Source organism: Equus quagga, chromosome 12, assembly GCF_021613505.1.
Source record: "Equus quagga isolate Etosha38 chromosome 12, UCLA_HA_Equagga_1.0, whole genome shotgun sequence".
NCBI lineage: Eukaryota > Metazoa > Chordata > Mammalia > Perissodactyla > Equidae > Equus > Equus quagga.
Genome location: NC_060278.1, coordinates 6,118,090 through 6,135,551, shown reverse-complemented (window position 1 = coordinate 6,135,551; position 17,462 = coordinate 6,118,090). Strand labels below are relative to the sequence as shown.

General features: G+C 46.8%; 1 protein-coding gene across 4 annotated transcripts in view; it reads left to right on the top strand.

The window, feature by feature from the left end:
- Positions 1–9,382, top strand: part of JCAD (junctional cadherin 5 associated) — a 28,836-nt gene extending 19,454 nt beyond the window's left edge. For all 4 annotated transcript variants that reach the window (XM_046678650.1, XM_046678653.1, XM_046678652.1 and 1 more), the window contains one exon: positions 4,585–9,382. In XM_046678650.1, the coding sequence (XP_046534606.1) occupies positions 4,585–4,619 (35 nt within the window). In that variant the 3' untranslated portion in view covers positions 4,620–9,382. The remainder of the gene's footprint in view (positions 1–4,584) is intronic.
- Positions 9,383–17,462: the final 8,080 nt, after the last annotated feature.

Here is a 17,462-nt window from a genome sequence, read left to right as displayed (position 1 = left end):
TCTTTGTTTTGCAAAGAATTATCTGGAAACTTTCCTTGAAAATTAAGATCTTATGGTGCGTTTTAAATGATTATATCTGTAGAAATGGTCTATGTAAACAGCTGTATGACGTTATCTTGGTGAACGACTTTGGGCCTTTACCGTGAAGAGGGAACTGAGTAAAGTCTCCCAGCCTGGCAGTCCCTCCATAAGCCTGTGGGAGACTGGGGCATTTGTACTCTGCTCTCTCCTCCTAAAACAGTAGGACTTCACCCAAATAACCCTCATCGCTCTTTGCCAACCTAATAAGAAAAGACGTACCGTATTGATTCGATAAACTACCATCCTATGATGCCGTGTCTTAATATTTTCACATTCCAAAATCTTTTGCCCCCATTTTTATGTTTTTAGTACCACACCATTTAATAACTTTAAAAGGTTTCGTAGGCAGCATTAACACTTTCTGAACAGCCCACCCTAACAAGTTCACCCACCAAGCTCTGTTTCTTAAAGTCCCTTGAATTCGGATTGCTCCATTGCAGGTGACACGTTTTGGCCACAGCGTTCTGCAGGCCTCCGGGTCTCTCCATCCTCTCCCCTGAGCATGTGTTCAGAGCCTTCTCCGGTTCCCAGTGACAGGGATGGTGGCCTCCCCAAGCTCAGTCCCACCGTCATTGCCCTAACACAGACGGGCCGAGAGAGTGCTCAGCATCTCTTGCGTCAGGTGTTTTCTTCAGGGCCTATCCTGGAATTGGTTAGAAGAAGGGCTGACGAAGATGTCACTGGTCCCCATCATAACCTGCAGACTGGAGGGGCCTTACATTGTTAATCCAGACCTGCGCACAGACAGGAGGAGCCAGGCCCTGCACTGAGTGCTACAGCTCGGCCCAGGCCCCAGGCCGGCGTCCCGATTCAGACCCTTCCATCTCACGGGGCACCCCAATAGGGTGGTCCCCCCGGCCCCCACTTCTCTGTGTTCTATTTTGAGATCTAAGGATTTAAGTAGATGGAAAAGACCACTTGTTTCAACTAGAAAAATCTAGAAATTTTTGTTAAAAAAATCCACTTGGCACTCTTTAAATTTTCCCACAAAGCAGTGTGATTCTTAGGAGTGTTCGCGGGTGTTGCCCTGTTCCTTATGCAGAATACGGTACTGAAATGATCCATACGGCCCTCTCTGGTCGTCTGGTTGGCAGGCGTGGTCTTCACTGAGGAAAAGCAGACTGACAACGCCGAGCTTTGCCTTTGCCGCGGTGCTGGGAGATGCGCTGCGGCCCGTCTCTGAGCTGCGGCTTTGTCAGGCGTCACCATGATTGCTCCTCCTTCCCCTGCTCCCCAGAATATACCGCTCACTGTCAAGTGCTAGTTAGAGTGTGTTCCTTATCTATAAAATTAGGATGATTTTATCAGTCCTGCCTCTTCCTGAGAATTGTAAGGGTTTTAAAATAAGACAAATATTGATGTAATAAAACACCAGTTTGTAAAGATTTCTTAGTCTCAGCCGTGGCCACATACTTCAGGGGGTATTTTATAACATAAGATTTCTAGGTCAATAAAGCACTCCCTCAGTTTGCAGCTTGATCGTTTGCCGTGCGAGTGGGGTTGGTTAGGCATCTGAAAACACCTAGATAATGCCAGTTTTAATTTTAGCCAGCCATTAAAGATAGCTCCCTATGACTTTATTATGTTTTTAACCATCGTTACTGACAAGTAGAAATTTTAGTTATTTTTTTCTCCTCTCCGTCTGATGCATTTATTAATACACAATACAGTGACCCAAACTCTGAAGGCAGAGTTGCTCACTGTGACAGACAGCTGCCTCCGGCATTCGTAAGTACTTGGCTGGAGGACAGCAGGGACGGCTTCTCCACACTCTGCGGCTCAGGTCAGCCCCCGTTGGCCTGCTGTGTGACGGTCACCAGACCTCAGTAGCAAAGCCAGTCCTGTTGAGAAGCCGTATGATTGAGGTAGTAAGACTTTTGACGTGTGTTCGCTTTTCCTCCACTCATTGCTTCACAAATTAGAACAAAGGCTTGTGCTGTGTCACTGATGTGCATTTGGATTTGTTTTCCTTTCGGTGTATTTGATCATTTTGATCACAAGAAGCATCAACCCCCCCAACACCCCTGACTCTGTCACCCCCGTGTGCCAGAACCACTTCATTGCTCACTTCATTGCACAAATTCACAGCCCACTTAAATTCAGATTTTGTTCTGGAATTTTAAAACAAGATTATACCATGTCGACCTGTAACATTGCCCCCCCGCCACAACATGCACACACACCCCTCCAGAACTTCCTTATCTGTCTTGTATTGTAGTACCCATCATATCATAAAGTGTCTTCAGATTAAAGATGCTAATTTCAGCTAACATCTCTTCAGTGGTCTTTTGGGGCTCTGACTCAGAAATCAGCAGCTCAAAACTAATTCAGGTGACAGAACCCCATCTCCGATGGATGGATTACAATTCAGAATTGCAATTCCCAGCACTGATAGCATTCAGAACCTGCTGGGTCCATCACCCTCCGTTGCATGCTCTCTTAATCCAAGTACAAGAGGAAATGAGAAGAGATTGTCTGCTCCAGACTCACCCTGGGGGAAATCTGGGAAGGTTGGTGATGCGAAATAATGCCAGTAGAAGGCTAGACGTTCACGCGTCTTCAAGGCCGGTAGCTTTTGAGGGTGTTAATACATGAAACCCCCCCCAGGGTGGCCCTAATAAGTTGTCTTCCCCTGAAATACTGCCCTAGGAACCAGGATTCCAGATACTCAGGGGAACCTCTCTGTCCTCTAGACCTGTGCTGGCCTACATCGTAGCCCCTTGCCACAGGTGGCTGCTGAGCACTTGAAATGTGGCCTGTCCAAACTGAGATGTGCTCTAAGTGTAAAACACACACCAGAGTTCCAAGACTCAGTACAAAAAAAGAAATCTAAAATTTCTCAATAATTTTTGTATTAATTACCTGCTGAAAAGATAATATTTTGGATATATTTGGTAAAATAAAATACATCAACTTCACCTGTTTCCTTTTATTTGTTTTAACATGGCTACTAGAAAAGTTAAAATAGTGTATGTGGCTCACTTTCTATTTTTGTTGGACGCAGACCCTCCACGATCTGAAGAAGGGGCCCATTGTTCGACAGAATTCTTTCCCCTGCTCCCTGTCTGTGGACCCTTGGCTGTATCAGTGGGGCTGTGGGGGGCAGGCCCGTTCTGTGGAGCTGTCGCCGTGTCCCTGGCCCTGCGGGCAGCTGGTCGGGGCCCAGTGTCTGTGTAACGTAAGGCTTGATAGATGGTACCCTTCTCGCAGGCCTCTGCGAAGCTGAGGGTGCCCTTTCCAGAGTGTCATCCATTATGATCACCCACCGCATTCTCAGTGGAGAAAAGACGTCTTTGCTCACAGGCTCGCTCTCTCAAAATCAGCACACAGTGAGGCTGATGGAGCACAGAAGTGTGGCGCTCTGCTGTGACCGTCCTGTGCTGTCACCCTGCAGTGTTGTTGAGGGTCGCTGTGAGAAGGCAGCTGACTCACGGGGCCTCCGCCGGCTCTTAGCCAGGTGGGCACTTGGCAGTGACTCCTGTTCGAGGAGGAGCTCCTTCTCCAGAGTGCAGACTCTCCTGTCTGGTTTGTGACGCCTCGCGCACAGTGCTCTAAACCCTTAGTTGTCACGGTTGTAGCATCGTATGGTAAATCTGCCCCAGCTGAGGGGGGAAGGTGTGAGGATGACTTGGGAAAACATTTTGCTGCTAGGGAAATCGAAATCCATGTGGCATTCATAGTGCACAGCTGTCCAGACGGATTTGAGAAGATATTGTTCTATAACTATCAAATTGTACCATCCTTCCAGATTTCGTATGTGTTTTCTCTTAAAAGGTTAGGAAACCTTTGAGCTGCTGTGGCAGGAAATTCTGACCATAGGAGGCACAGGTGTGAGCTTCCGGTCTGCCTGGATCCCAGAGATCTGTGCAGCCCGAGGCAGTCAGATTTAGCATCACCAAACTGCAGCCCTAAAGGCAGTTTAGGACTGTTCCTTTGTACGGTGTCCTGTTTCGGAAGCCCAGATCTTCTGGGCCCAGTTTGGGATTTTCCAGCTTGGGCTATAGAATGGAGCAGTGTGCTGGCCCAGACTCGTACCCACTTGTGTGTGGAGAAGATTTGTTCTAACAGGCGTGTGTCCCGCCCTGGGCCCGCCTGCTGGCTCATGGCCGTCAGAGACAGAAGGCCTCTCATTGCCAGCCAGGCAGTCAGGGTCCCAGGGTCCTCCAGTCTGCTGGGGACAGCACTGGATTACAAAGATGTGCACCCTAAACCAAGTTTTCGTTAGAGCTATAATTTAGCAAAAAAGAAATCGTCAGCATCAGCCAGGCACGCCACTGCTGGTTTACAAGTGTTGGGTCTAAAGTTAAGTATGTTCTTTTAAAACAGACTTTTGATGATAGCTTTTCACTCCTTAGTGAAAACAAGATTGTTGAAATGTCTAAAAATTAACTTTTATCCACTGGTGGATTTGGCTCCCTGAACATACTTATTTATGCTCTGAGTGTTAAACAGAAAACAGAGCTGTTGAATGTGTCACTGATTTTCTTGTTCTCTTTTTCACAGATTCGTATGACCCTAGCAGAGTGGAGCGGGTGTGATGAGATGCCAGTGACGGGTGGGACCCCCGTAGTTTGCTGACTGAGTGATCTCTGGTGAAGCCATCGGCCCAGCCTGCCTGTGTATAAGCTGTACGCTGCTGGCTTTTAGTGTGCCGTTACGTCTTTTACCACTGCCGCCAGGAAGCTCGTCATCCCTGCAGACTCGCTTTGTGGAAATAAAGCAGTAGTCTGTTGAAACCATCTGTTTTTGTAGCATGAAGAGTTAATACCTGTATTTAGCAAAGAGTCCCATAGACTCTCTTTCATGATGGATTTAGCCAGGCTGATAAATAGTTTGGTGTTAATCTGGTTAAGTGAAAATTTAAACGTGGATGATAGAGTGAATGATTTTGGAAGGACTGTGAATGTCATAAATTCCCCTTGCCTCTCCACGGCCTGTGGTCCTGCTCGTGTTAAGGAGTTTGGGGCGTAGGCCATCACCTCGTGTTCCCGCACTTGGAGTTGAGGGGAGTGTGAATGAATAGTTGTGATCCATTGCTAATCAGTTTGGCCTTCTGTTGCTGGGAGTAACTTTACTTATAAGTAACTTGCCGTCGGAGAATAAAAGCAATATCTTTTAAAGTTCCTAAAAGATTAAAACTTGTACTGTAATGTACTGAGAGTATTATTTATCTGGCAGTGAAATACTTGGATAGTTTGCAAACATGCTATTGTCTGCTTTGCACTCAGTATTATCTATTTTTATTTTCTGTATGGATGTTTAGAGAGTGTTTATATGAAAAATAATTGCTGGTTTAAAATAGACCATTTTAACAAAGTAACTATATTTCTTTTTACAAAAATGCTATTTTTCTATGATGTAAACAATTGTTAGGTGGCAGATTTTTAAGGAAGTATTTTATTTAAGAGTCTGTATCCCTTTGTGTGAGAGGAACCCAGAGCGGGTTCCCATTTGCTTTAAAGCCTGTGGCCCTCACCCAGTCACAACTCTGCTACTTTTGTTTTATCTTAGAAAGAGATGTCAATATAGACATTTTACAGGGTTAATAAAATTAACTTTTCACAAAGATTTTTTACAAATGTAGCTGTAAGGTTGTAATTGAAAATAACCATCTTAAAACCAGCCAACACCCTTACAAGAATTTTTGCTGCCATATCCACTAGAATTACCAAAAAACAGTTTCATCTTTATGTGTCTGTGGGGATCTGCCCTGAGACCAGACTTCCCTCCTCCCCCCCGCCCCTTTAAAGAAATATGTATTTTTATCTAGAATGATCCTTAATTTGTCTCTGCATATTTTTAAAAGTGCTAGAGATACTACATATATGCCATTACAGAAGCAGTATGAGGCCTGCGTATTCTACTGTGTTTACTGTTGCATTAACCTGCACAAAGTGTGTGCATTTTTTATGCATTTGTCCCTTCTTTCAGAGTGAGGCATTCTTACTAGCTAACATGTCCTGAATGGTTTCTTGTCTCTTTCCCTCTCTCCCTTTTTATTCTTTCTTTTTTACCTCTCTCTCTCTCTCTCTGTTTTTTGGGTTTTTTTGGAGGGGGGACCCACCTTATCTATTTTTAGACATTGCAAATTCCTAAAATGTGAACTACTGGGTGGTCTGCAGTTTGGCCCGAAAATGACTCTGACTGGGCTTTCATGGCCTGTTTTTATCTGTACCATATGATTTTATTTCATAAGAACTTCATGTATTTGGACTGTAATAAACAAACAGACCCTAAGGAATTCTGAAGTCTTTTCAGATACGCTGCTCTGCCTTCTTGGTCCTGCCTCTTGACTGAGGCGCTGCTCTCCAGATCTTGGCTCTTGTGAAAATTTAGAGCAGCTCTCGTTTTCACAGCACCGCGAGATGGGCCAGGGCTCTGCTCGAGATGGCTGAGAATGTTTCTCCCGGGGGAAGTCCAGTGGGGAAGAGGTGAATCGCTCTGTTAGGGCTGGTGAGTCACTGGGTCACCTGGTAGAACTGAGCGACTGTGCTCCCCTCTTGAAATGCAAGTGAAAGGAGGTCACGTGTATGTACATAGACGCCTAGACAACCTAGAGACACATACATACATATGTATACGCATGTAGGAACTCTGTTCTGGCTGCCTCAAATTTTGTTGATTCCATCTAAAGACTTCTTTTAATCAAAAGAGTTAAATTTTAGCTTATTTCTCAAGAGAAAGAGAAGGACCCTAGAGACAGAAAATTACTGCACCTTATGTATATCAGAAACCAAAATATGATGCTCTTCTGTTTTGTTTTATTCTAAATCGTTGTATCATATCTTTCTGAAACCATTCTGAATTTAGTTGAAATTATCAATAGTTATACTTTTATCCTTAATTTCTGGATTCCAGCCTGTGTATAAATCTTCTGGGGATGGGGAAAGAGAAAGGTAACTGAAAATTTGACTTTTAAATTTGTATATTCTGAGATAAATAATACAGTCTTTAATCAAAAATAGCTTTCCCCAGAGGTTTTGAACTTACTGCTGATTATCCTTTTATTAATTCTATTTCTCATAAATACACAACTCTGTTATTACTTGTGGCTGGAAAAAAGCTTTTCATATTTTGTGTTTGTCATTGTTTTTCTGATACATATGACTTACTGTTGGTGTTTAATAATTTGGGGCTTATAAAATTAAAAGTTCTAATTTTGATTATTTGGACTAAAAAATTACTTGAGGAATTACATATGAAATGTATTTGTATTTCTTAATTTGCAAGAGAAGGGGAAAAATTATGGTAATATAGCTCTAATTATCTTTCTTTGAAGAAAATTTCTGAATGCTTGAAGACCAAATATCTCTGTGATCATTTTCAATCTTCTGTTTCTGCAAACCCCAGAAAATTCCTCTGTAAAGACACAGTAGCCCCTGATTTCACCTTCAGAACTCTTTTCCGTGTTGTTCATAACTATTTGGATTTCTTTTTTAAAAGTTCCTTAAAAAATGTATTTACTCTCTGAGGTCCTGATTTTCTTACTAAAATTGTAGGTTAAGGATGTGGTTCATCTGAAAATTCTAAGAACTTTTTCTATCCCATTTGACTATTGGTGAAAGGTTGTTGCTAATGGGAGTTCAACTGTCTAAACTCAAATAACTCTGAAACTAGACCCTTCCCTCTTTTTGCAACAGCAAAACGACTTACTCTGATAGCGGCTGGGTTAGGGCTTCTGAGAAAAAATGCTGATCCACTGTTGACACAGCTCCTCCCCAGCTCTGGGCAGAAAGGACTGACCAAAGATAAGACTAACCCACCATTTCATCTGTGGCCCCCAAAGATTATCTTTGTGTGTTTGGCTCTGTTTTTGTTTGTTTAAAATGATTAAATAATACACTGTTGTCAGGTTAGCATCTCTTGGACAGTGACCAGCGCAGCAGAGTTCTCCCTATGTAAATATCTGAGCTTAGAAACACTTCCAATTTTCTAAGTTCTCGCAAGCCATTACTTGGATGTTTGGATCATTGTTCTGCCAGATCCATCTGTGCAGGGAGGTGAAGCTTAAGGGATGGAGTGAGGGTCGAGAGTGTTTCTAAGCTGAAGCTATTGCAGGCCTGGGGGAGTTTTGCATTTCTTTCGTTTTGTTTTTAACTGCAGATTCTGTACATCTGTTGGTGGGAGGAGAGTTGCTACTCAGGACAGGATTTAAGAGACACTTTCCAAGTGACCTTTATGAGTCTGCGTGGTGGGAGGTCTTTTGCAAGTGGTGGGTCCACTTGGACCCACCAAGCTAAGAAGAGAGAGATTATAAAATAACTATAGAAAGAATGGTCCCCAGCCTGCCTGTTTTGTTAAGAAAAAAGGAGTGGCTAAGACCATAATTCAGATGGAGGCCCCTAGAAAAGGTCGATATAGTCTCGCAAACTGCCCGTGGAAACAGCCCTTGGGGTTCTCTGCGTGTGGGGAGGCGGGCGGAGTCTCTGCAGGTTCCCTGGTGTGGCTTTGAGAGCCCCTGTCATGGTTGTTTACTGCAGAGGACAGGGAGGGCTTTGTTCCATGGCCTCTGCTCACTGACTGAAACTTGACTGCAAAAGCAGGTCCAGATAGTCGAGCCATTGGTCCCATTGGTCCCATTGGCCTGATGGGGTGAGGAGCAGGCGCTCCCTGTGAGATTTTCCCTTCCCATGTGGAAGCCGGGCCTGCGGGGCTCACAGCTCAGCCACAGAGCAGGCTTCCCTCCCGCAGCTCCCTTCGCCCAGCCTTGCAGCAGGCCCAGATGTGTGACGCTCGCTGTCAGGGAGCATGGGGGAAGACAGGCAAGTTCACGTTGAGAAGCATATGGCAGAAATTAGAAATGAAAACCGTGTGTCCTGGCCAGGGAGAAGGGCAGTAACCTACAGATTATTAAAACCAGCGAAGCACTCTCCACCTGGGTCAGCTGAAATTCGAGCCCTCACACTTGGGCTGGTCAGGAAAGCTGAGCAGAAGCGTCTCACACACACACACACACACACACACACACAACTTCTAAAATTTGGTGAAGATAAGGCCCTGTAACCCCTACAGAAACTTTGTATCTGCTCGTCATTTCTTTGGGCACCATTAATACATAAGGCAGGTAGAGAGGTCCCAGGAAAAGACACAACTACTAATGGCCAATTGCCAGCTTCAGGTCACGGCTCCCAGGTGGGGCAGTACAGAGAGCTTAGGGATGAGGGAAGAACAGTAATACCAGCAAAGCACACATGAATGTCCTCAAGGAGCACTCGTGTTTCTCTGCTCAATGTAAAGACTGCTATTTCAGGATGGTTGGCCTGCTCAGTAACACATGTTCCAAATAAAGATTTTGCATGAAGGTGCCTGTGTCCGTTGTCTTTGGCTGCTGGTGCAAGAGCTGCCCTGTAAGCTTTAAAGGCCCGTCCCACAGGCTGCAGGCTGAGCACGGCGCAGCTCAGATGGTGTTGGTAATCCAGGGACAGGCGGCCCCAGGCATGCCAGCACCCTTGGTCTCCACCGAGGGTTTCCTGGGCGGTAAAGCTCGTCTTTGCCCCTCCTGCAAAGGCTTGCTGACATGGTGAAAAGAGGCCGAGAGGGTCAGTTTGGGGACCAGGTTTGAGTTTTTGGCTCCATCAGTAACCGTGTGGCCTTGCACACGTCCCTTCTCTGGCTTCTGTTTCCCCATCTGCCTTTCTCACTCCTTGAAGGTAAGAGTCACGTATCTGAAAACGCCCCCGGCACGCCTGGGTGTTCAATGTGTGGAAACGAAGGTCGACCCCTACCCTACGGGGAACAGAAAGTGCTTGTCTGGCAGCCTGTAGGTTTGAAGTCCAGGCCTTGGCCTCTTAGGTCTTTACTTCCTGGCTCTGGAAGCAGGTGCAAATTTATTGCTCCATCATGCTCTCCACTTGTTGCTAGGAGCCCAACAAACTTAGAAGCTTTGTTGTTTCTGAGTTTTAAAAAATTTGGTCCTTTTTTTCCAACTTAAGCCCCTTCCCTCTCCCCATTAGCTTTCGTGGACTCTTGTCCTCGAGCCGGCCTTGGCTCCAGGTGTGGGTCTCAAAGCTCCAGTGTTCCAGGGCCCCCTCGGTAGTCTGAAATCTCAGATCATGTTAAGAGGCGGGTTTTAAAGTAAGAGCTGTTCCCAATTGGTTAATAATTGAATCCACATATTAAAATATAGCTGAAAAAGAAGTCCCTTGACCAAATTCTGTAAGATGACATACACAACCCAGGAATCGGGGGACCCAGTCCTGGCCTGGTCTGCGTTAACCAGCTGTGACCGAGGCCGCCTCCCTTACCCTCTGGAACACTGTGTAAGTGGAGAAGAGAGGTTGAACTAAATTAGCTGGTTTCTTCCAAATTTAAGGTTATATAACTGTTTTTTGGCAAAATTGGAGGTCCATAGGGTCTGTTGCCCTGCCAGAAGGGCCCGAGAGTAAAATAATTTGAAAACCGTGGCTGTACATGGTCGAGGGCCGGGTCATCGCCGGGGCAGGGAGTCCTGCCATCATTCCTTTCACGAGGGTGGTCCACTTCCCCATTCCAATAACTTATCCTGCGTCTCTTCCCCTCACCGTAGCTATGGACCAGCCAAGACACTGACAATATGGAGTTCTCCCACCATACTTTCCTTGCGTTAGAGCAGGGCACTGAGGTGTTTACGGGCCTGGCAGTCAGCCCAAGGCATTAATTTACAGTGACTGTATAGATAGCTTTTCCCACCATTTGGCGGCTCTGGGTCCTTTTAAATGCACGTCGATTCAGCGGTGGTTGTGTCTTACCAGTTGCGCTGGCCTGTCTGCTTCTGCCCCAGACATAAATCTTTCCTCAGGTGGTCAGCTTGTATTTCACTGGCTGGAGTTGCTGTCGGTCACCCCATTGCTCAGCATTTTGGGGACAACAGCTCCGTGGAAAACTGAGCGCCAGCCCTCCTGGGCCCAGTGGGCCTCTGGTTTGGATTCAGCTGCAGAGCCGAGCTCTTCTTTGAGCTCCGGGAGGTTCCTGCTGGACCCCGCCAAGGCTCCACTTGCTGGTTTTTCTCTTGGCTGCCTCCCGCTGTCCTGTGCGTCCTGCTGCTTTAACGGAGGTGTTGTTACCTAGCCTAACCCTACTGGTATATGTCTCATGTTAGGGTAGCAGGGGCAGCTTGTGTAGAAATAAACCCAAATGTGCATTTACCTAGAGTTTCTTTTGAGTATTTAAAACAAAATGCTCAACATGGGAGGGGACAACACGGAAACCAACATTGTTGGCCCCTACCATGTGCATATACCATGTTATATGCATGAATGAATTAATGCACGCCATCTTACGAAAGACAAACGGGAACAGAGAAAATAAATAATTGCTTGCAGCATGCAGCTAACAGCAGAGCATGGATTCAAACCTATTTCTATACCCCAAAGTCCATGCTGCTCATCTTGGCTTGCTGTAGCACAGGAGAGTGCAAGAATGATCCTCCAGTTACTCAGGAAATTCAAAGGCAACAACTAAATGCAGTTGTTAGAATCAGATTCAGCTGCTTATGTCACAAAGTTGGAAACAAGAGTGGCTTAAATGAGATGGAAGCTTATTTCTCTCACACTTCAAAGGAGCCCAGAGGCAGGCAGTCTAGGGCTGGCATGTCAGCTCCATGGCAACTGGGGAGCCAGGCTCCTTGTATCTTTCTGTTCCAGCATCCTCACATCATGACTCCCATCCTCAAGGTAACCTCATGGTCCAAGATGGCCACCATCTTAGACACTTTCCAGGTAGCTGACAGGAAGAATAATTCTCCTCCCAGATGAGTTAGCTTTCTTTAAAGAGACTTACAGGAGGTCCTACACTCTTCTGCTTATGTTCCATTTCCTGGAATGTAGTCACATAGTCAAACTAGCTGCAAGGGAGTCTGAGAATGTAGTCTTTTTAACTGGGCACCACTGTGGCTCTGATTAAAATCAAAGATCTGTTACTAATAAAGAGAGTGACATAGTTATTGACTGATAACAGAAGCCTCTGCCACACTTAGGCTACTTACGGGCATTTGCCCCAGGGTGAAGGGCTGCTCACCAGCCAGCCATGCAGAGCAGTTCATGTGCCTCCCAGATCTCTGTGGCAGGCTTTGTGATGGGAGCCCCGTAGCAGCACTGAAGATTTTAGCACCAAAGACTAGACATGGTGCCCCAAATGAGGAGTTTTTAATGGTGCCTTCACTTCAACGAGGGAGCAAACCACAAGCCCAGAAGGGCCAGCTGGAAGCAGCTACGTTCGCAGTCCAATCTTAGGGTCTGTCAAATGCAAACTCTCACTTTCCTGGGAGATGCACCTTCAGGTGAAAGTGATGATTTTGCCACATTGGTGCCCTTGGTTCACATGACGGGGAAATGGGAGAAGAGGTGACTGGCAAGCACAGGAGGCTGGATGCCGAGTTTCTGGGGTCTGGGAACAAGACAGTTTGCGCATCCTTTTCTGCTCTCTGTGGATGCTCATCACACCTCCTGCAGAGGTGGAGCCTGTGAGCTCTAGGCTGTCTACATCGAGGATCCCAAAGGTCTTCAAGAGAAAGCCCCAGAGTGGATGGGAGAGGGCTGAGTGGTGGGTGAGACTAGAGGACAGGGAGGGGGTCAGTGGCCACGGAGGTGGGTGGAGCAGCACAGCCTCCTGCATCCTCGCTGGAAAGCTCCCAAAAAGGGCTTATGCCAGCGCCCTCCTGCCGAGAGGACCCTTTCAGCCTTGGAAGACCTGCAGTTTATCACAAAGGAGCCAGAATAGAGCTCAGAGCAGTTCACATGGCAGGTGTTACCACCGAATCTTCTGCCTTTCTTATTAATGGTCTCAGCCGGTCTCAGTTGCAGGGGAAGAGCTCTGAAGCATCTTTCCTGGTTATTGAGATTTTCATTTATGAATGTTCAGTGATCCCCCTTATCTGCAGGGGATTCCAAGACCCCCAGTGGATGCCTGAAACCACGGAGAGTACCGACCCCTATATATACCATGTTTTTCCTATACATACATCCCTATGATAAAGTTTAGTGTATAAATTAGGCACAGTAAGGGATTAACAATAGCTAATAACAAAACAGAACAATTATAACAATATACTGTAATAAGAGTTAAGTGAATGTGGTCTCTCTCTCTCAAAATATCTTATTGTACTGTCCTCACCCTCCTTGTGACGCTGTGAGCTGACATGATGTCTACGTGATGGGATGAACTGGGGGGAATGATGTAGGCATTGTGATATAGAGTTAAGCTACTACTGACCTTCTGGCGCTGGGTCTGGAGGAGGAGCATCTGCTTCCGGACATGAATTGGCCGCAGGTAACTGAAACCTCAGAAAGCGAAACCTCAAATAAGGGGGGACAACTGTATCTCTGTTGAAGAAGATGCACCCCAGGAACATTTTTAATTTTTATGTCAGACTTTATGCCTAAAGGCAAAAATGAAACAAGAACCACAAGAAAACATTTAAAGATGTCAGGGAAAAAGTTGTGGTGGGTGGTGATGTTCATGCAATGTAAGTTAGCATGGCACCGGATATTCTGAAGGGTGCCCCGGTGGGTCAGTGTAAGAGGGAGCAGAAGAGTTCAGTTCTGATCAGGTGGGCGTGCTGTGCCTGGCAAGTGCCCAGAGGCTGGGGGAAAGTGGGGAGAGAAGACTAACGTATTTCGACAAATCTAGAAGACGCCATTGTTTGTTTCATCCTGAAAAAGGAAGAAAATGCTGTCTATAAATTACCACTTGCCTTGGATTGTAAGTGCATCCCAATGTCAAAGATTTTAAAATGTGAAGAAGACAGGCGCTCGTATAGCTGGTGCAATACAGTATCTAACCTTCACTCCCTGCTCTCCCAGGGTCCACAAGCACACCTCTCACCTGCTGGGCCCTGTGGGGCTGGTTCTCCAGTGATGCCGGAGGAGCCAGGATCCCGGCCATCACGACAAGGAGCTGTGGCTTTCACACTTGCACGTGTATCCCAATGCCTGGAACTTATTAAAAGAGAAAAAGAGGCTGATTTAGTGTGTCTGGTGTGGGAACTAGGACGCTTCTTTCTTAACGGGTACACCACATGATTTCAGGGTGAGCAGTCCCATCGACACTTGAGGAAACACTCCTGGCGTCTTCAGAAGCCGTTCAGTAGACCAAACAGCAGATCTTCTCTGGGTCCTCCCTGGCTTGGGGGCCCTGCACGTGCTGGTGCCTCTCACTGGATGGCCCTTGCCTTTTCTGCCTTTGACAATGTCCATTCATCTGTCAGGTCGGTTTAATCCTCGGGTTCCACAGCCACTTCCCTGACCTGGCCAGGTGAGGCTGGTGCTATGTCTGAATGTGATGCCCCCAAGTTCATACTTTAGTAGAAACCTAATGCCCATTGTGATGGTGTTAGGAGGTGGGGCCCTTGGGAGGTGATTAGGTCACGAGGGTGGAGCCCATTTGAATGAGATTAGTGTCCTTACAGAGGACACCCCAGAGAGCGCCCTCACCCTGTCTGCCACGTGAGGACAAAATGAGAAGTCTGTGACTGGCCAGAGCGCCCTCACCCCACCATGTTGGCACGCAGACTTCAGACTTCCAGCCTCCAGAACTGTGAGAAATAAACGTCTGTAGTTTCTAACCACGCAGTCCGTGGTATTTTGTTATGACAGCCTGCAAGGACTAAGACAGGTCTGGTGGCTCTGGGATGTGCTCTATAATGAAGGTAAGGAAGTGTACTTAACGTGTCGAATGCCACTGGCCCCTCCCCTTGGGTGAGGGAGCAGGTCTGCCCCCTCGGGCATCGCTGGCCCACTGAGACCCTCCTCCCACACACAGCCTGGGCTGGCCCTTCACTGTCTTGACGCGTGGGCCATGTGGGCTGGTCAAAGGAGGGCCCCACCACCGGAGAAAGTCAGCAGAGCACACAGCTTCTTCTAACCCACTCTCACGGGCTCCAGTCCAGTTTCACCCTCAAATCCAACCTTCGAGAAGTCAACAAAAAGTGACTTCAGGGGTTCCCATGCCTATTGGCTCCTGCATACAGTTCCTTCATCATGGGACAATGCCTTTTGTTACAGCTAGAGATAAAATCCAATGCTGGTTGATGTGACTCTTGACTGAAATTCACTCTGAAATCTAATCACTCAATGAACCTGTGTCAATAATTGATGTCAGGCTATTTTCCTTTTTGACAGGAGAGAGAAGTTTCTTTTAAAAAGGCCCCCAAAAGGGAGCTGAAATTTTGTGACCAACTACTATATTGCAAAAATCATGCTGTGTGAATTCTGAAACTGAAGTGTAAAAAATACTGGCTTCTGACTTGCTCTCTCGGATCCCTCACTTTGAGAGGAGCTGGCTGCCATGTCAGGAGGACGCTCAAGCAGCCATGTGGAGAGGTCCACATGGTGGAGAACTGAGGCCTCCTGCCAACAGCCAGCACCAGCTTCCAGCCGTGTGAGTGAGCCACCTTGGAAGGGGACCTCCTGTCCCTGGTGGAGCTTCAGATGACAGCAGTTGACGTCTTGAATGCAGCCTCACGAGAGACCTCCAGACCACCACGCTCCACAGCTCCTACAGGCTGATCCACAGAAACTGTAGGAAATGCTAAATACTTATTATTCTTTTAAACTGCTATGTTTGGAGGTAATTTATTTTGGAGAAATAGAAAACTTATTTGGGAGGTTTGACCTTGAACTGGAGAAGGGAATTTAGAAAGCGAATGGGAAATTTGTGATTGCTATTGGGAAAAGAAGAAGAAATCTAAGCCTGGGGCTGGAGCTTCATAATTTTGCTATAGGGTGTGGCCTTTTGTCTTCAGCTCCGGAAGAACAAGTAGAAGCTGTCAGGAGAGGCATTTCTGCCCCTGGAAAGCCCTATGTACTTGAACTTGGAGAGAACACTGTGTTTGAGTCCCACCAATATTGTCCCACACATTTATACCACTATTTTTAAATGTCTTTATTATAAATGTCTGTCACTCTCTGAGGATTTTCTGTCAGAGCTATAATTGTGCCCATATTATACCTGGTTCAGATCCACTCCACATACGTAAGATTGCACCACGAAGAAAAATAAACTCAAGTTTGCAGAATTTATTTCATTAACAATAGATGATCTTTATTAAGTTTGGGGACCTCCAGTGGGTGGTGCCTGTGAAGCGTTTCAGCTTTTTCTTAACCCAGAGAAGTTCAAGTCACAGAGCCATTGCACAGATTCTGGTGTCACGTACAGGAGAGAGGAACATCTGCTGATGACAGTAAAAGGTGGCTGCCCAGAGTGGGTTCTTTACTCTGCCTTGCTCACGGCATATCGAGGAATCTCTGCGGGGCCTCCCACTTCAAGGAGCGAGTTCTGGGATCAGAACCAGGAGTCTCACAGAGCAGCCGTCTCCACAGGCAGCCTCACGTGGGCCACACGCGCCTGCCTCCTGGAGAACTCCCAGCCCTAGGAATTCGGACTGTCCCAGAGCCTTTGCCAAGTTGGCCTGCAGGGTTTTGTCTACTCTTGAGTGGTCTTTGTAAAAAGTGGCAATTTTTCCGAGGCACGCACACAAATCCTCCAGTCTGAAGCTGCTGCGCCACAATAAGTCACCCACTGGAGAGCAAGGCCGCGTCTCCCCGACATGGCTGTGTGTGTCCCAGCCATTGCTTAGTGCAAGGCACACTGAGGTCTGACGGGGTGTGATGGTCTGGATTACTGTTGAACGAATGTTTCTTCTCTAAACCCCGCCCACCCCTCCCCAGTGCACACCCTGAGGCAGAGTATAAATCCTGGCCCACCAGTTGGGCCACATGCTTTGCTTTGGCCAATGACATTTTAGCAGATGTGATCTGAGAAAGTCATGAAATGTGCTCACATGGCTGGGCTTTCCCTCTCGTGCTTCTCTCATTGCCCTGGGACTAGGCCTCAGACAGCTCCTCATTCTGGAGAAATGGGAGAAACACAGAGGGGAGCCACCCTAGTCAACCTGAAGATCCAGAGCCTGAAGCAGGGTCACCCCAGGTGACCCATAGACGTGAGAGTGAAAAACAAATGCTTCTTGTGGTATGTTCTGGAAACGTTGGTGGCTGCTTGTTACACAGCGTTATAATGACAGTAGCTGCTGACTGGGACGTGGCTAATTACATTTTTCATTTATGTGCTACTGCATTTATGTGGAGAATTGTGTGCTCTTAAGATATCCATGAATTTTTTTGACGTGCAAATGCCTGAGCTCAGGGCCTTCAGGAATATCAGGAATCTCCTGGAAGAGGGCGTGTGCTCCAGAGATTGTTTCTCTGCCCTTTGACACTCTGTCTGTCCTGAAAACATCAGCGCTAGACTGATCCAGGCTGGCTGCCTTGGGAAGTCTCTCCACTCGCCCCAGCCCATTTGCACCTGAGGGTCCAGTGCGCCCAGACTTTTCCTCTCTTACTTCTTCTTCAAAGGCTGAAAATCAGGGGAAAAGGGGGGGTGGGGGGAGGGCACAAAGGGGGAAGTGG